Raw genomic sequence first — 19,699 nt, 5'->3', positions numbered from 1 at the left:
CCATTGTAATAACATACACCAGTTATTCTTTAATGACTGGCTTGCTAACTAGGAAATTATACCCATTTACCGGGAACATTTGTTGAACTCGCCTTTAACAAAATAATAAAAGAAAAACTGGGTGGGTTGCTGTTTGATTAGTAAGCCAGAAAATATTTTAAAATCAAATAAAGTGGAATTACATCATTTTCTTGATGTAAGTGCCAGCACTTCTACTTCCATGAACTTTATTTATTACACAAATCAGACATTTACAAAGCACAACATTAAAAGTATGTAACAAAACAGACATTGGTTTTACAAAAAAGTGCTTACAATTTAGTTTTTGTTTTTTCAATAAATACTAGTCTCAACTGTCCACTCATTCAAAAGGATTTTTTAACCATTGTAGCCAAGACGTGTAATTGCAACATGCTACAACAAAATGATCTGCTTTTGAAATAAAATTCTGAGAAGTGTTTATAGTTGGCCTCGTATTACAAGGTCTGAATATATCAGTGACAGCAGTAGTGCAGGATTTAGCCCCCACCCCAAGCATTACGTTGTGTAAGCATCATTAGCTAGGGCTTTGGGGTTAACCACCATGAGCCAAAAATCAACAAAATGTTTTGGGAATAAAATTTTAAACCACTCCATTTTCAGTCCCTCCCCACATCACATTTATTTATCGTATTAAATTCTAGTGGAAAGTTCATCTTTCACTGGCTAACCGCACTGGGTTTAGTGTATAACATTTTCTGTAAATAGCCACTGGAATACTGTAATATACAGAGTCTGCACTACTGCACCATAACCCATTTGGCAATTACTGAATAACCTAAGTAAATGAGAAGGACTAAAAAAAAAAAAAAAAAATCTACAGAGAGGAGATGACTGCGAATGACCTGAGATAAGGTTTTGTTCAATGGCAACAGTCAACGTGCAATGCATTGTGAAACAAAGTATCGAATAAATTAGAGGATTTCTTACATTCTTGGTACAGTTGAGTATTTTCCATACACAATATTTAGCTCTAAAACTGCACAAGCTGAATTGCTTCCAGTTCTTCCAAACAATTTGGGCTTAATACATCAGAGTCTGATTTCTGCAAAGCTGCTGTGGCTACTTACTGAAGAGTTCTTCCTTGAGCATAAGTTGTACAGTGCAATACTCTCTACACGGCTAGTGGTGACTCCACTTACACTATATATATTTCGTCAGAAATGTCTACACATTAGCCCTGTGCTTTGCATTCTGATCCTGTCAGTGGTAACAGTTAAAATAATTTTGATGTACAGTACATATCACAAGTCAAATTTGATCAGTAACTAAGTAGTTGTTTAGCAGACATATTCTGCAGTCTCCCGCTCATAATGCACCGAGACAGAAGAAAAATACATCAAATCTTTGTCTCCCGCAATAAAACCGGGTTGTGGAAATCTCAGTTACCATGATGTGTGGGGTCAAGTTACAGTCTGGAGTCTCATCCTCACAGTCTTAAACTGAACATCTACCCATTACTGTATTACACTAGTTCCACAACAAAACAGTCATTAGAATGAGCAAGCAGAGATGGAGGAGAAAGTGGCCCTTCCAAGCAGCATGTCACCATCAATGCCATTTCATGTGGACACAGACCAATACACTACAACCTCCTTATAACACATACCAACAATCCAAATGCTCAGCTACAGGAAACAAAAGGCTGTTGTCATTCTCTCGCTCATTGTTACATACAAAAAGAAAAAAAATCTGGCTTATAATTGACTGAAAACTGATGCAAATTTCTACCAGTCACCTCCTCAAAGGGGCGATAATACTAAGTTCTGGAACAACATTAACCAATCAGACCACAGATGCAGATGGGTAGACACCAGTCTCATGATGATTGAATTCAAATGGAAACTATTCTTAATCTTTCAGGAGGTGAATAATAGTATTTTATGGACTTCTAACTTCATCTGCCCTTTCAAATGTTAATTTAAAGTGTGGATAAAACTTTTAGCTGTTGGGTACAGTTGGCCTAGCTGAATTATCATAACAATGAATATATGCAACGAGACATATTGACTTGTTATTTCAGCAAATCTCAAGATGTGTTTTTGCTCTCCTACTTCTCTGGTCAATATATTTTGATGTTCACTGCAACAGAAGTCCAGAGCTGCTCATTATGCAATTTACTTTGCGAAGTTACTTGGGTGAACACCTCCTCGCCGTGCGCTAGACCCACATGCCCAGAAAGCTTTGTTATCATGAGATAATGGGGTACAACTAGGGAAAGTGCTGCAGTGCTGGAAATACTCACTGCCTAATGGTAGTGTGATGGCTGCCATCTTGACTGAAACTGGAGATTGGACCAGGGACCTCCAGAGCTAAAAGCAGGAGTCGCTGCAGCTTGAGCTATAAAGCCAGGTTGTCTAGCTGGTGGACTCAGCCTCTGCGGATCAGGCACAGAGAGGCACAGGTCTCACAAACTGATTGGGTCACATTAGGACCTCACATTCTTGGAAAAGCTGCCTTCAAATCTCACCAGCAAGGTTGGCTGGAGCACTCACAGGAGAGAGATTTTGTTAGGGACCAACTACTAATTTCAAATATTGTTTACCTTTTATTACTACTATCTAGGAAAGATCTTTGCAGTGTTTCTTTCCTGGCTTGGGACAGAGTTGTTGAGCCCTTACTCAGTGATTGCAATGAGGCTGCTCGTGAGAGTAAGCACTCATCAGAACAGGGTGAGCGCTCCACTGCCCGGCCTTTTCTGAGCTGTCATTTTGAATTGTGGCTTAGTCAGAGCATTGTGCTCCCACCTCAGTGAGCATTAGCCAGGAGTAGCTGGGAAACCCCGGAAATGAGGTGCAACATAAAGACCGAGATAATCATAAAAAAGAAGCTGCCAGATTTATTAGCATCGCCTTTATCACATGCTGTCCTTGCCTGCTGCATGAACTCAGCCGTTGCTTGTTCCTCCTGGCCCCATGTGTGCAGGTTAAACTAGTAATTTCACTCTAACTATATTGAAAATGTAAAGCAAAAGATGTAAAGTGATCTCTTAGAAGTTACAGGCTTGATTCATGCACTACTGGGGCAGGGGAGCAGGAACTGAACCCCTGAGGCCAGCAGAGGCTGATGAGCGCTGGGGGCTGATTCACAGGAATCCCTCCATCAGGAATTCCACCAAGCAGGGACAGCTTTGACTAGCTGCTAGGCTACCAGAGGAGTCCAGCTAGTGGAGGCTGCATAAGGGATATGCTGAGTCCTACCCATTCTCCTGTTGGAGAGTGCCCATTTTTGTATGGATGCAGACTAGCTACACCACCAGTGGAGCACTGGTGTACAGAGACCTTTGACCCTTCTCACTGGCTAAACTTTTGCGACTAGGATTCTTCTGCTGGGGTCTGTGCCAGAGTGAATCAAGCCCAATGTACTTAAGACACATCTTTCATTTGGAATTTTAGTAGCAAAATGTATTGTTTCCCAACCCCAGTGGGTGCAGTGACCAGCAGTCTGGTGCAGATACACTCCTGGGATCACTCATTCAGGAGTGAGAAATGACTCCAAGCAAAAGGCTGCCAGGAAACAAAGATGTGGCTGATGGTCCTTGGGATGGAGGTGTGTCCAGCACGCTGAGGGCAGGAATAACAGTCAGGAACCTCTGAGCACTAAGCATGGCTGTGACACCCACTCCCTTTGTGAGCTTGGGCAAGTCATAAGCCTCTGTCTCAGTTTTCCCACCTGTAAATTGGGGAGAAGGAGATTTACTTACCTACCTCATGGGGGGAGTTAATGGATTAGTGGTTCTAAATCTCTTTAAAGATGAAGGGCCATATTTCAGGCTAGCATAACTATTAACTTCAGTAGAGTTACAACCAGCAGTCAGTTTGGCTCAACGAGTGCTAAGTGGCTGAGCTAACGGGCCTGATCCAGATCTCATTTACACTAACGTACATCAGGCGTAATCTAATGGAATCAACAGTGTTACACTGGGGCGAGTCAGAATCAGGCCCAAGTACTTTGCTCCCTCCTCTCTTTGTATTGTTAGGTAATAATCAACACCACCTCTGGCTCAGCATGTAATGGTCTTTTCCTGTTCCATGATGCTGGAAGCAACGGTGAAAGTGCAGTAGGATCACTAATTTGGGCTGTGCATGGCAGTGCCTTAGGGACTCATTGTCATTGTGCAGGTCCACAAGAAACAAGCAAAAACCATGACTGTTGGCAGTGCTGCTGGGAGGCAAGAACATTGGCTATCAGATGCTGTCGGTGCGAATAACAATGCTGAACTGAGTTTCTCCTGCGTGACCATCAGAGTTGCCTTCGATTTAACACCGTGTTTCAGTGACTGAGGGGCAGCGGTGGTGGGAACGCTATGGACAGATGAGGAAGAGTTCGCGCCATCAATATTGAAATAGGATGACCTAGCGGGAAAAAGGTTAATGGAGAGTTAGCTACTTACAAAGAAAAGCCAACGCCTCAAGAGAAACATGTTTTCAGGGAGCCCTGGCAGTCGTGTTTCCCAGCTGGAAACCAGAGGCTTGCTCAATCAAGGATTTTCCCCATCAACCAACTTTTTAAAAAAAATAAAAAACATGGTTTGAACTTAAGCTTTAGTGACCCTTTCTACAGAACAAAGCCACTTCTTGAAAGAAGAGTTGTCTTGTGTAGATCAGGAGTCAGGAACAGGAGACGATGGGACTATGTGAATAGCAGCCTTCATTTAAATGAGCTTTACCCCAAGGGCAGATCTTTAGCTTTTCAATCATAGTACATCTTATGCGAACTTTATGTCAGTGGTTATTTTGTCTGCACCATAGAAGCCTCCCGTACAGCCAGTCACTGAGGTGTTTTGGTTTTGAAGAATAAGATCAGGACTGTAACCAACTTCTTTTAGTCTATCTACTCAAAACAACAGAGCAGCCTGGACTAACAGTACAATCTGAGTATGTGCACACATGCTCCTCTTCATTGCAAATGGAACCAGGGCCCTAGGTTTATTTGGGTAGGGTCCTCCATCATTTTTTATTGTCAGTTGAATCCTATTACAAACCACATATTTGGAAAAAGAAATCACTTTAAAGTGACACGGTGGTGAAGGCAATATATTTTATTGGACCAACTAAAAAAAGATATTACCTCACTGACTTGGTCTTTCTAATATCCTGGGACCAACAGGGCTACATCACTTCAGAGTGACTGTTTTAAAAAGGTAAGTAACATTTGGGACAGCCCTGTACCCTCAGCATCTGAGCCTGAGACATTTCTTAAGCAAAAAGCAAGAGAGTCCTGTGGCACCTTATAGACTAACAGACGTTTTGGAGCATGAGCTTTTGTGGGTGAATACCCACTTCATCAGATGCATGCAAGTAAGTTTAAGTGACAAGTAGTTTAATTGAAACCAGTTGCACTACTGGTATGAGTAGAGTTTGCGTGTGTAGGGGCATCAGAACTGTTTATCAAAGAGTTTGATAATCCAGGGTTGCCAAACAAAACACTGAACACTTAGAAAGGACAGAGCTCAATGTCTTCAGAAATGGGTGCTGAAAGCTGAAACCAACGGGAGCTGAACGCCCCAGGCTTTTGAAAATCAACCCACCGCTGAATTGCCTAAATAAAGCTTAGGAGCCTAACTTTAGACACGCATTTTAGAAAGTCTTGGCAGGAGGTAAAATGTTTATTTGAACAGTAAGCCACACACCGGACATAGTGTTCAGCTGAACCATACTGGTTCATATCCAGTAGTTTTCTGTTACTGTTTTGAGACCCAGTAGCCTAGTATTTAGGGTTGGAGTTTTGGGTTTTGTTTTTTTTTTTTTTTAGTGATGCCAGAGTCTCCAGGAGAGTTTCTCTTTCATGTTAACTCATGGAAAACTGAAAGATCAGTGGATGGCAAAGGCCCTCTCTACGCAGAGTTACTGTGAATGCCCCTTTACCACAAACCACATGGAAAGCTGGGTAATGAAGCATGAGAAAATGCTCATTACTACATGGAAAAGGGAGAGACCAAACGAATGGGTGACGGTGGATCAGGCAGGATGAATCAAAAGACTTCAATAACTCTAAGTGCAACAGCCCAACACATCACGAGAACACCAGGTGCTGAAAGGCGTACAGATGACAGATATTTTGTCAGGGGTTGGTGAGTAAATCCAGGGTCACCAGCCATGGGGACAGTAGGGATGAGCTGGTAGCAGCTGGGGAGATATTCGGATGAAGCAGGAATGTTTGGTGGCATCAGGGAACAGCTTTCATCTGACAACAGGCAGCACAAGGCTGTGGCAATGATATTATACAAACTTTACTACAATTCATGCTTGGACTCCAGGCCTGGAACAGGGACTACATTTACCTTCTCACCCCTATTAGATAGTGGTCCTTCCATGTCTGCTTTGAGGTGCACTGGTGGAGCAGTGTAGGGAAGTCTACAGTGCACTTGCCCACACTGTACCTGACCTGTGAATGAGAAGAGGGCTTCAGCCTCTGTGACCTTCAATCAATTATTCTTTGTGCCAGAACTCAATTAGCTGCCATTACGCTATAAATAACACCCTCCCTCTAGGCTAGGCAGCCAGGATACTGAGCAAGAAATTGGTCAGGACTGAGCAGTAGGAGGAAGGTAAAGGAAGAGTAACTTGTACATCCTTGCTTTGTTTCCATCATGCTGATGCTTAAAAATTAGCTTCTACCAAGATGCATATGGATCAAGAGAGGGGGAACCTTCTGATTTTTTAAAAGCAAAATAATCCAGTGTAATCAATGTACCCACCTTAGCAGCCCATTAATGAAGTGGGTGTTCTGGGACCCACCATTCACAAATGATTAATCAGCACTTAGAATGATAGGAAGACAACTGCTGATCCCAGTCATGGGAACAAGACCACTCAATCTCCAAATAAAGTAATAACTACATGGTGATTAGCCATCATCCCCGATTTACAAGGAAAATGGAAGGAGGAATAATGACCAACAACGTAAAGCCAATACGATGACCTCAGCTGAGGATGAGGGATTCTGTTGAAAGAGACCATAACTATGACTTCTCCTTTATCCATTCCCTTCTCCACCTCTCTGATTCTCTCCACCACAGCTGGCATTAAGCTCTTTGATCTGCTCGGCTGAATAGATTCTTCAGAAAGCCCCAAAGGCCAGAGTTTTTCCAGGGTCCTGTTCTCTATAGGGAATCAGGGCCTCCTCGACCATGGTCCACAATTAATAAGACGTCAGACCCTGCAGAGAAGAGTATCTGCACCATTTGTGCACTGTACATTCACAAGGAAGTTCTTGATAGCGGGTATCTATGCCACGGCACCATTAACCTCTTTGAAGAGAGCTTCTCTTGCTACAAAGCCCTTACTTTCCCCAGCGGTTGGGTTGCCAACTTTCTATACACTCTTGCCCCGCCCCTGCCCCACCCCTTCTCTGAGGCCCCACCCCCACTCACTCCATCCCCCTCTCTGTTGCTCACTCTCCCCACTCTCACTCACTCATTTTCACTGTGCTGGCTCAGGGGGTTGGGGTGAGGGCTCTAACTAGAGGTGTGGGCTCCAGGGTGGGGCCAGAAATGAGGAGTTCAGGGTGAAAGAGGGGGCTCTAGGCTGAGATGGGGAGTTGGGATGCAAGACAGGGTGAGAGCTCTGTCTGTGGGGCCAGGCATGAGTGGTTTGGCGTGCAGGAGGGGGTCTGGGCTGGGACAGGGGGTTGGGGTGTGTGGGGAGTGAGGGCTCCAGCTGGGGTGCAGGCTCTGTGGTGGGGCCAGGGATGAGAGGTTTGGGGTCCAGGAGGGGGCTCCAGATTTGAGGGAGGGGCTGAGGGTTGGGGCACAGGGTTACCTTGGGTGGCATCCGGTCAGCAGTGCAGCAGGACTAAGGTAGGCTCCTTGCCTGTCCTGTCTCCCCCCAGAAGCGACCAGCAACAAGTCTGGATCCTAGGTGTGGGGGGGCAGGGTAATGAGTCTCCACGTGCTGCTGTCACCTGCAGGCACTGCCCCCAGCTCCCACTGGCCACGGTTCCTGGCCAATGGGAGCGCGGAGCCGGTGCTCGGGGCAGAGGCAGCACATGGAGCCCTGTGGACCCCACCCTCCACCTAGGAGCAGGACCTGCTGGCCACTTCCAGGGTGCAGCATGGTGCCAGGACAGTTAGGGACTAGCCTGTCTTAGATCCTCAGCACTGCCAATCGGACTTGAAACAGCCTGGTTAACTGTGCTAACCAGCGCCACCAGGATCCCTTTTCAACTGGGCGTTCTGGTCAAAAACTGGACACCTGGCAACCCTACCCAGCAGGCTCAGCTCCTTTTCTGCCCATCATGTACATTACACCATGTGGTGTGGTTGACACTTACTTTCTATGTATCCGTGCAGAGTTACCATCCTGGCCCTCTCAGGGCTGCTAAAGGGAGAATAGTGGATGTCATCAGAGAGCGACGAAGGGATCCGGGACTGGGGGGCTCCAGAAGGCGGCACCGTGTGCTGAGGCGTGTGCTTTTTATGGCGTGCTCTGCAGTTTTGAAACCAAACCTGCAACGCCAACAGAAACCAAACCATTTGGGTCAAGCAAAATCTGAACTGAGATTTGACCGATCACAGAGACCTCAACAGAGTTGGAACTTCCTTAGATTCCTTTGCACTGGGAAATCTTCCTACCACCACAATGTGTGGGCCTCGATGGCTTTATTTTTATATGTTAGAGCAGAAGTTTCACCTCCATGAAGCATGAACACCAGGGCTCTTTGGCTGCATGGTTACTATTAATTTGACTTGGCTAATAAAATGACACAATCCAGCTTTAATGCAATGATGAACCCGTTGGGCTTGATGCAGGAATCGGTGGGGGAAATTCCATAGCCTGTGTCATACAGGAGGTCAGACGATCATAAAAGGTCTCCTCTGGCCTTAAAATCTATTAGTTTTTAATGGAATGCTACCAGCTGTTATCTTGGTCTTTCAGTGCTCAGAACCAAGCTCGGTGGAAGCACTTAGTAGCCTTATTGTAACATCTTGGGAAGTTCCCCTATTATGTTCCTGACCAGGACTTTGGACCAATCAAATATAAAGATGTTCCCCTTTGCCAAGGGTCCATCCCAGGTTTCACACCAGTGCAGGCTGAGACGGGACGTTGGATGTGTCTTCACTACAGAGTGAACGTGGGTGACTGGCACAAAATCTGAGCCCCCAGGATAGACTAGCCCTGCCTGAGTTTAGTGTCCTCAGTGATGCTGCATTCACCTGTGTGTGTCACTAGAACTTCTGGGGACATATCCCAGGGTCCTTTGTGCTGCAGCAAGCTGAGATGCTCTATGAATCCTCCTCAGTGAGTCCGGGAAAAACCTGTCGTCTTGTCTTTCTAGGCACACGGGGAGAATTGTGGGAAGGCTTTGGACGACTATCAATACTTGAGTGCTCCACTGCAAAGCAAGTGGGTTACCATTGTGACTCAGGCTCTAGGTGTGTGTGTGTGTGTGTGTGTGTGTGTGTGTGTGTGTGTGTGTGTGTGTGTGTGTGTGTCATTGCTTGGATTAAAGGAACATCCAGTAACTTATGGCGGTAGTTAGGATGCGGAATCCTGCTTTTTCTGCTAGAGTAAGATACACATGAATGGCCATTTTAAAAAAAAAGTGCTAAAGTATGAATTTTATTTCTCGCTTTTACATTTTTTTTAGAGGTAGATCAGAGTACAAATGTTCCATGACTCTGAGAAACCCTCTCTCTTTGGTGGAGAACATGGATACTAGACCTCAGAGAAGGAAACACAGGATTATTCCTGACAAATTGTTTCCTGATGAAAGGTCCTTTTTTAGAAAAAAAAAAATCTGCACATGGAATCACCCAATGTATACTCCACTTGGTCTTGGGCTTATTAAAGAGCCTTGTAACTGAGGTCTGAGCTGGATTTTGTTCTACTAGACATTTAAATTTGCCTTTGGCCGAGCAAACATTCATGAAAGTTGCAGGTTTGTTTTAGACTTTCAGGTTTCTCTTACTTGCAAAAATATGTCAGTGCAACATTAAATCTGAGAATATAAATGCACCAGGGGGACAGGAGGTTCAAGATGAGAGTCCTACAGGAACTGTACTTACTGCTTGCAAAAGTAATACTACTTAGATGTTATACACAGCTTTCCATCTGTAGATCTCAAAGTGTTTTAGAAAGGATGTCAAGGCACATATCCCCAATTTACATATGGGGAAACTGAGTCAGAGAGAGGAAGTGACTTGCTCAAGGTCACCCATCAGGCCAGTAGCACAGCCAGGAACAGACTCAAGCTCCTGTGTCCTATGCACTGGGCAGCATTTCTATCCTACTCTCTATCGGTATTACCTTCATTGCCTCGTTGCACAATATACACAACGCACCCTCACTGCGATGGCTTCTGCAATTTCCTTAGGTATTTTCGTCATGGCTGTTGAAGTCCCTCATGTGTTTAAAAACCTCACTCGTAATGTTTTCCAATGTTTCACTTGGGCTGCTCCTTGCTATCATTCTAGTGAACGAAATTCATCGAACAGCTAAAGTTTCTTTGTATTGAGGAGTGTTTGTTCTTGGAGAAGGGTGCTCGGTTGTCTGGACTGATTTTCAGTGACAAGGTAAAGTGGATGGTGACAATATTAAAAGCAGTTTCCCCGCCCCCCTCCCCCCGCCTTTAATGTATTTGCATTGGCTTGGAGCTAGATTTCTTTGATGACACAAATTTGAAAAGAAGAAAGAAAAGAAGGAAGGGGTGGGGGGAGAAAGAGTGGGAAATGGAAAAAAACCAGAATCAGTGCTGGTATAATTAATGGACTCTTCAATCAAACACATGCACCTGCGAGTGGGCACCTGCTAGATCCAGCTAATCCAGCATGGCAGTTCCCAGCAGTGACTCGGTGATGGTCACTCCTACCAGTCATAAGAGTGTGGTGATTTAGACTAGTGATTCCAATGAATCTCAGTGTGGAAAAATCCCCAGCACAGGTACAGCATGGCAGTAAGTGACACTGCAAAGCATCAGAATAGCAGAGCTTCTCCCCTGACTCTTACCTGAATGACTCTCCTACTAAGTCCGGTCATATCTGCCAGTTTCTGAAGGGTCTGTGCATCTGGGTTGTTATCCTGAGCAAACTGTGCCTGCATGACCTAGGGCAGATGGACACAGGGAGAACAATCACCTTGACTCTTGTCCAGCAATGTAACCCCCCTCCAGGCAGAACTCCATGGCCAGGCCACTTTACCTGCAGCTGCTCCGCGGTGAAGGATGTCCGTGCTCTCTTTGCTGGCTTGGGTTGGCTGTCCTGCTCAGACGGGACCGCTCCTTCTAGCGTGATCCCATTGCCTACAGGGAGAGGGAACAGTTCTGAGCACACATCACTATGGTTTGAGGCTCATCTTTGTTTGCACATGTGGTTCCTGTATACGGTGGAATGCCAATTACAGCCCACTCACGGGAACCCAGAACCAGTCATCTAAGCGAAGGAGATTTTCTCATACAGCCAGAGCAGAAGTAAACCCTTCCCCATAGGACTGTCTGGGGAGGTCACTGAAAACAGGAGCTTGCTCATAAGGGAGAGTTCTGTGTTGATGGGATTTGGGCTACTAGTTATTTTAGGTTTTGCAAAGTGACTCAACCCCCCGGGACCTGACCCGGTGCCCCATTATTCAAGCCAGCTCCCATTGCAGAGAATAGGAGTTTGGCCTGGCTGCAGGATCAGGCCCGGACCTCAATGCACAGCCCAAGCTGGAAAATTCAGGAGGAGGAGGGTGGGAAAGAGAAAGCATCAGCATTGGAGCAGTCACTTTGCCTCTAGATCTGCCCCAAGCAACACAGACCCTGCAGCCCAGCTTTGTGCCAGAAGCCCCCGAGAGCTGGGTTCCCTGGCATACCAGGGACATGCACTTCCTGCCCGCTCCCACGTCCCGCACCTGGAGTGTGGCTCCCCTGCAAGGCCTCACAAGGGGACAGGATTCCCCCCGGGGGCGTTAAAAAGTGCAGAAGTCACGTGCATCAGGGCCGGCTCCAGGGTTTTTGCTGCCCCAAACAGCAAAAAAAGCCACCATCACGATCAGCTCTACCGCTGACGCTCCAGTCTTCGGCGGCAAGTCGGCTGCTGGTCTTTGCTCCGAGAGGGAGTGAGGGACCTACTGCCTAATTGCCACCAAAGAGCCCGACGTGCCGTCCCTTCCTGTTGGCCGCCCCAAGCACCTGCTTGCTGGGCTGGTGCCTGGAGCCAGCCCTGACGTGCATGCAAAGCTGAGTTGTGCGTTAGCGACTGATCCTGACTGGCAATTAGCACAAGCACCAGCTGCAATCTATAGCCAGGGGGAGACATTTCCCTTCCAGCAGCTGCAGACAGAATTCCTCAAAAGGAAACAAAGTTCTGTGGTTCAAACAGGTCTCAAAGCAGCATCCTGCCCAGGGGAGTTAGCAACGCACGTCCTCTCCTCACATAGGAGTGAAGAATTGTTGTCCAACATCTCTCAGAAACGTGGCCCCTATTTAGGGTGACCAGACAGCAAGTGTGAAAAACTGGAATGGGGGTGGGGGGTAATAGGCACCTATATCAGACAAAGCCCCCAAAAATCAGGACATCTGGTCACCCTCCTCCTATTGCCAAGCACCTGACAGGATTTATCCTCCCGACAACCTGCCAGGGCCATTATCCCCAGCATACAGACAGGGATGGAAGGCACAAAGCCACGAAGGTACTTGCCCAAGGTCACACCCACTCTGTGGAGGAGCAGGGAACTGAACCTCAGTCCCCTAAGAACATAAGGTCCAACCCAGAACGGTCGCTCAATGGTCCATCCAGCCCAGGATCCTGTCTTCTGACAGTGGCCAATGCCAGATGCCCCAGAGGGAATGAACAGAACAGGGAAATATTCCCCTGTTGTCCAGTCCCAGCATCTGACAGTCAGAGGCTTAAGGACACCCCGAGCATGGGGTTGTGTCGCTGACCATCTCGGCTAACAGCCATTGATAGATCTATCCTCCATGAACTTATCCAGTTCCTTTTTGAACCCTGTTATACTTTTGGCCTTCATAACAGCCCCTGGCAATGAGTTCCACAGGTTGTGTAAAGAAATACTTCCTTATGTTTGTTTTAAACCTGCTGTCTATTACTTTTATCGGGTGACTCCTTGGTTCTTGTGTTATATGCAGGGGTAAATAACGCTTCCTGATTCACTTTCTCCACACTGTCCATGATTTTATAGACCTCTGTCGTATCCCGTCGCATAGTCAGCCAACAACATTAACATTGGCGCTAAATAGTTTGAATAACTCCCGCACCAGCTTTGTATGGGCTGGCAAGTTCCTAACAGAGCAACACCACTTAGCATTGACAATCTCAGCTTGGCACGGAGCAGGTGTCATTGCACCGTCTCCCCTTGCCCCAGGTACATGTATGATTTACACAACACTGGTGCCTAGGAACCCCAGTCCGGATCTGTTGTGCTAGGTGTTGTATAAACGCAATGTAAAAGGCAGTCCCTGCCCTAAAGAGACCCCAGTCTGATTAAGACACAGCACAAGTAGGTGTATCAGGTAACTGGAAGAAAGGCGGAAATGCAGGACAAGGGACAAGCATTTAGACACCATACCAGCCAGTATCGGTAGGCACAGCAGAAGTAGGTCTCTCCCTTCTGAAACTCTTGACTCTGAGCACTGAATCCAGGCCCCACTGAAGTTGTTCAGGGATTAACCTGGGCTGGCCCTGGACGTTTTGCTTCCTTGCATTACCTATAGCTACTGTGCCAGCCTGGCCCAGGTGGTGGCACTTTTACCTCTGGGATAAACTATGGCGGGGGGGGGGAGTTCAAATGCAGAACCAAGCCTCAAATGCATGCTCAGTGGTGACCCTGCAGTGCCATACTCGAGACGTGCTGCCTGGCTACACCTGCTGTCCTTCAGATGAGACACTCCAGCGAGGGCCATTCTGCTCCTCCCTCTGACTGTCCAGCTGGATGATAAAGGTCTCATGGCACTTTCTGAAAGAGGATAAACCCCACATCCTGGGCAACATTCCCTCCATCAGTGAGCAGGTTCTAGCACTCCTGGCTTTTGCTTAAGGTATAATTGTTTCCCCACTGCAGTTATATCCACTGTCAGTATCTGCTGTCACTTTTGAGTTTGCAAGGTCCTTTGGAATCACTTTGCTTTAGAAAACCTAGTTCTGCTCTATTGATTAAGGTGGGACCCACTGCAACAAGGCAGCTCAGTGGGATCAGAAAAGCCCTCTTTGTTAGCTCTCCTGGAAACCTGAACATTGTTAACGAGTTAAGCGAGTGCCAAGACACACTTGGGGCGCGTCTCATGAAGGAGATGTGGCTTTACTGGCAGGTAGCCAAGTCCCCAGCTACACCGCAGAGGAGTCCCTGTTTGGGGTCTCTCAGGGTGAAATTCCCAGGCATAAAGCTTAGACACCACTCAAGTTCCACTGAAGCATAATGGGGGTGGGGGTTGAGGAAGTTCATCCTGCCAGCATGCAGGAATCACACCTTCCATTACCCCTGCCCTGCACTCTGTCTCTGGTTAAAACTAGTCATTTCTATGGCCTTATATCTGCCATGTAAGTAGCTTGCAGGGGGTCTTTCCAGCTTCTTCTGCCCCCCAAATCCGCCTCCCACCTGAGGAACATAAACCCCTCAATCCTGGAGCCTGGATCTAGGACTCCTACAAATGGGCAGTGAATAAGACCTGTGGTGTAGGCCATCTGTGTTCCCTGTCCTTCCCGGCCATTGCAGGGTGCTTCCTTGTGGTGTATTTCCCAGGACATATGCAGCTAAACCACAGCAATGGGGAAAACAGGAGAGGAAAAGGATATTGTGCATTTGATTCATGCACGTTCAGCCCGAATCAGTTTGCATCTGAAATGCAGAACCAGGCTGTGCCTTGCCAGCACCCACCTAGACGCCCTAAAGAGCTCTGGGGAGTGGGGCTGGGGCGCGAGGTCAGGTCAGGCCTCTTGGGAATATTAAAACCTTCAACCTCCACAAAGTCATGGAAATGGCACCACTATAAGACCTGCTTCCACCGAGTGATTCCTGAGCGCAGGGCTCTCTCCAGGGTCCTCGGGCACGCTAGGGCTGGCCATGCTTGGACTGGCTGGTGAAATGCTGGCGAGTACCCACTAAGGGTGGGTGCCTGAAGCAGGCTCAGCAGCTCCCGCTTCCCTGCGCCAGGAGCTGTTTGTTTTGTAGGCTGCACCGAGCTCCGATTGTCTTGGCCCACACTGAAGGGCTTTCTCAGCCAGTTTGACTTGTTCCTGTAGGATGATGAATGGGATTCAGGCTTCAGCTACATCTGTTTATTTTTCTTATATATAAAACCTCATGTGCAGAAGAACTTGCTTTGTAATTACCGGGGGGGGGGGGGAGAGGGGAAATGTGTGGCCCTCTGCAATTCTCCAGACATTGCTCCTCTCCAGACCCTTCCCATCCTCTCTCAGAGCAGCCAGCGCTCGGGAGGTGAGCTTTCAGATGCAAGGTTTCCTTGTTTGCTTCTACTGCAGGAAATGCTGGCCTTAAGCTGTAGAATCATGTGGCACAACCGCTCCACCCAGCTGCCACTAGGCTTCCTCCTGCTGCTTGCCCCACACGGCTGTTGTGATCTCCATTTGGAACGATCACCCTGTGCCTAAGCAGCAGGAGAGACACAGCATCTCAGCTGGTGTAAACTGGGGAAGCTCCAACCACTCCAAGAGAGCAATGCCCATTTACGCTAGCCAGAGAGCCGACCCATTCCCACCAGCTGGGGATCCGGCTCTCAACGTTCAATATCCGCACATCAGCACAAGTGACATCTTCCCCCTTTAGTCATCTTCCCACCAAGGGCTCGTCCAAGCAGCAATACACCCGCATTGTTACAAGTATCACTCTACCCCAGGCATCAGTCTGCCATATGGACTGACGTCCAGCAAACAAGCATCCCAGAGTCAGGACCCTCCCAGGATGATTTGACATTTTGTTTTCATCTCGTTGCTTAAACCTTGTAAACACACATTGATTATTTGCATGTCGTTTTGGATAATCGTTTCCACATGCAGTCGAGGATGGTGCATCACATTCATATCCCTCAACAGCACATCCGCCCGAGTTCAACACACACTGGCCTCCCCAGCAAACAGAAATAGAAACAATATTTAGCACTTCGGCGCCGCTTTCATCTGCAGAGAGCTCGGATGTTAATTAGAGGGTAATAAATGGCAGTGGAAGGGACTGGGGACAAGACTAGCCCCCCCCATGTGAAACTCTCTTATTTAACTTCTCTTTCCCCCATCCCTTCCTCCTCAGCCTCGTCTGTGCTCCAAGAGTTTGGTGGAAAGATATGAGAGACCATGATCGAGGCAAGAAACAAACAGCCTGTGATCTCTCCTGATCACTCCTATTCCAGTCTCATAACGATCCTTGCGCTCAGCTCTTCCACACACATGGTCTCTGTTAGCATTAGCCCTTTGGCCTCCTGCACAGAATAGCTGTAGCTTCTGCAGCACTGGGGAGGTCCCAAGGTTCTGCCCATGCCAGGAGAAACCCTCACCCTAGGAGAAAGTTGCGCTTCATTCAAAACCACTGTAGCACAATGCAGTCTGGACTGAGCTAAATGAATCGGCTTGATAAGCCAGCAAGAACTCCAACACCATCCCTCAGAAAAACAGGCCAGCTGCATGAGGGGACGTGTGGAAATGGGGACACGGTTAGGCCGTGATTCCTGACTCACCCACCTGCACTGTACTGTGGGAAGGGTTCCTCTCAAAAGGGTCTATTAAATGTTTACTTATGCAGACAGACCCAAGTGCGTCTCTCCATCTCAGCACAGAGAGAGCAGCCAGGGCTGGAGGAGACCTACCAAACTGAGTAGATACAACACCCGGGCCAGATCCTCTACTAGAGTCAGTCTCCACTGAAGTGGTGGGCCTGCTGCTGTGCCCTGTGAGACTGACCAACTTGCTTTCACAGCCAGCTTCGATCACAACCAGTGTGTCCAGGGGCACTTGACACCCTGGAAGGGCTCAAACAGGGTTTTGAAAGCCTTCACATGCCTTCTTGCACCCGACAGCACCTCCTCTGGGCCATTCGTATGGAAATAACGGTCTGTCAGCCTCACGGCAGGGGTTTAGCTTCAAACGAGCATTTAGACCACAAAGCAATTCCTGCACCCTGCTGATTCCTGGGACCATTCCTTCTCCCCTTTCAGAAGGCCATCTTTATGGGTGTAGGTCTTTTCCAGTGATAATTTCGTTGGCAGCACAATGACTCTGCAGGTGTCTGCACCTCACTCCATACGAACAGTCAAATAACAAAAGCAAACAACCAGCATGCACCAGGCCCCGTCTCAGTTTGCAGGGACAGACACTCCGCTCTCATGCTGGGGCAAGAGGAGACAGCAGTCCTAGATTCAGCGTCAGGGGAGGCAGTTGATGGGACTGGCCATGGGTCCCTGGAGGCAGTAGGCCTGGTAGAGGAGATGCCACTGCTGCTGCTGACTCCTGCTGTTTGTCTTGACTAAAGATAAATCCCTTGTAATCATGAGCACTCGTTCATCTTCACCCATTCTACTGGCCAGGGACACCGTGAGGCTCACGTTATGGGCCTCACATCTAGCAAGCTTTCTCAGGGCATTTCCACCTGCCTTTCTGCATCCGGGCGATTGCGTTACACCTGGCTTCTGCCTGACCTTGGGTGTGAGAAAACTCCTGGCTTATTTGTGATAACCGCAATGTGCAGCACCACCTGCAGACAATGCTGTGGGCAATTCTCCCAGGCCATCTGAGCAAGACGGTGTTCTTTGTCTCACTGTATAAGCGCTCATTATTATATGCCTGTATTTTCTCCCATAGCTGCATTATCGCCTAACCCTTGATGTCCCGCATAGGTCCAGAATGTCTGAGACTGGGGTTTTCGCACACATAATGTGCATATCTGTCAGCAAAGCACAGCTCAGCCTCTTCCACTCTGAAATGCCCAGCCATGGAACAGTGCATCAGCTCTTATTGAGCTGGGAAGCTGAAGAAAAAAGCAGGACAGTGCGAGGATCTCTCTGGCGTTGTGAGCTCACGTCCTTGCCAAAGCATTCTAGAGCCGTCACCAAAAACGTCAGCGTGAAAGCAACTTCAATGATTTAATCGGCACTAGGTTTAATGGCAGTAACCTGTAAAATTGCTACAGGTTCAGGGACACAGACAGCGTCCCTGCACCTGACACTCAGCCAGCGTCAGAAACAAAGCTCGCACCCATGGCACAGTCACAATGCAGCGTCTCACAAGACTTGCTGACATCAAGGTGAACTCACCAGGGACCCAAATCCTAAAGCTGAACTTCGTCAGATTCCGAACATGCCAAGTCACCCACTGACCAGCTGTGTGTAATGCACGAGAGCAAGGGACGGTGCTCAGACAATCCAACATTTCAATCCTTGGGCCTCCCCACCTGGCCAGCTACTCCACATCTTTCAGGCCTAATTTCGCCATTCCCATGAGATCCTCTTCCACCCCAGCCCAGCTGCCTTGTTCATTTCCAGCAGCGAGTTCTTATTGTATTTTATTGGTGTATAAAATACAAACGCCAGCACTCTCCACCCTGAGAGCAGTTCAGCCCCCCACTGCCCTGTCTGCGATTAGCTCGGCCATTCGGGTTCTCTCTGTGGCATTTGAATGTTGCCACTCAGGAAGAGGGAGCTGGAATTAGTTCAAGGGGAAGGGAGCTGCTCCGTTTTGCATTCGACCTCTGCTGCTCCCTGAGAGGTGTGGGACTTGATTGAGAAACCAGATCCTTGCTGTCTCACTCTCGAGTTGTGCTTACAGTAAGGGGAAGGCCAGTGCACAGCCCAGCACAACTGGGAAGTGGCGGGATCCGTGGGAGGGCAGGGCCAGTGGAAAATGAGGGGAATGTTTGGTCTGACTGCCAGGTTTCCCACCTTCTAGATTTATGATTCACGGACTCAAAATCCCTACTGTTTCCTGCCCCGCATGCTACAACGGGAGACCAGCAAACCAAGCAACAACTCATCCAATCAAAGCTGAGACTGGGGCCTCCATTTCCTTGAGAGAGAACTAGCGGTGCCCAGGCCCTCCCACGTGTTTAGGGGCAGCTGTGAAAGAGAATGACAGCACCACCCCCTCCCCACTGCCTAGCGCTACCGCGAGCTCTTTGCCAAATTAGGCCCCTCGAGGCCACCACTTTGGATCCTGCAGGGATCCTGGTGGCCCAGCAAGTCTGGGGAAATGTCTGCCTCAGCTCTTCTGTAGGAAGGCCAGGGAGGAGGAGGAGAAAAGGCTTATTTTGCTCCCAGGAGGCATCTAAACATGCCACCTACAGAGGTAGAGCCACAGGACAGCTGGGAAAAGCAGCACCAGCGGGAGGCTCCGAGGCAGGAGAAGAGGCAGCAGACAGCATGGGATGGCTGTTAGCAAGGGGAGGGCCATTTCTCACCAGGGGCAGCAGCAGCATGGAGCTCAGCGCTGCCGGCGGTACAGAGACTAGCAAGGTTAGTGGAAAACAAATAGGTTAAATTGGCCACACCACCCCAGTGGGAGGTTTAACCCTTTGGAGACTGTGGGCACATCCCTGCAGTATCTGGAAAACATCAGGGCTCTAAATCAAAGGCTCAAACTCTGTCTTGGGGCATGCACAGACTCCTGTCCACTCTGGACACATTTGAGGGTAGAAATTTGCCCACAAAGAACATGCCCACCAGGGATGATGAGGTTGGTGTTTGCTGCCATCTAGACTGCCCAGCCTTCCAGGTAAGCATCGTCCAG

At 48.1% G+C, this 19,699-nt stretch overlaps 1 protein-coding gene across 3 annotated transcripts in view; it reads right to left on the bottom strand.

Moving 5' to 3' along the window:
* Window positions 1-210: 210 nt before the first annotated feature.
* LHX6 (LIM homeobox 6) overlaps window positions 211-19,699 on the bottom strand; it is a 42,005-nt gene continuing 22,516 nt past the window's right edge. The window contains exons 6-10 of one of the 3 annotated variants that reach the window (XM_050926842.1): window positions 11,180-11,280; window positions 10,989-11,084; window positions 8,314-8,488; window positions 6,323-6,426; window positions 211-4,394 (exon numbers count right to left, since the gene is read on the bottom strand). In XM_050926842.1, the coding sequence (XP_050782799.1) occupies window positions 4,374-4,394; window positions 6,323-6,426; window positions 8,314-8,488; window positions 10,989-11,084; window positions 11,180-11,280 (497 nt within the window). In that variant the 3' untranslated portion in view covers window positions 211-4,373. Of the gene's footprint in view, window positions 4,395-5,577; window positions 6,427-8,313; window positions 8,489-10,988; window positions 11,085-11,179; window positions 11,281-19,699 lie in introns of those variants that run through there. The other 2 variants (XM_050926840.1, XM_050926841.1) reach the window with 2 other exon arrangements.

The sequence above is a fragment of the Gopherus flavomarginatus genome, chromosome 17 (assembly GCF_025201925.1).
Source record: "Gopherus flavomarginatus isolate rGopFla2 chromosome 17, rGopFla2.mat.asm, whole genome shotgun sequence".
Lineage (NCBI taxonomy): Eukaryota > Metazoa > Chordata > Testudines > Testudinidae > Gopherus > Gopherus flavomarginatus.
Note: the sequence above shows the minus strand (reverse complement) of the source record. Positions and strands in the feature narration are given on the sequence as shown.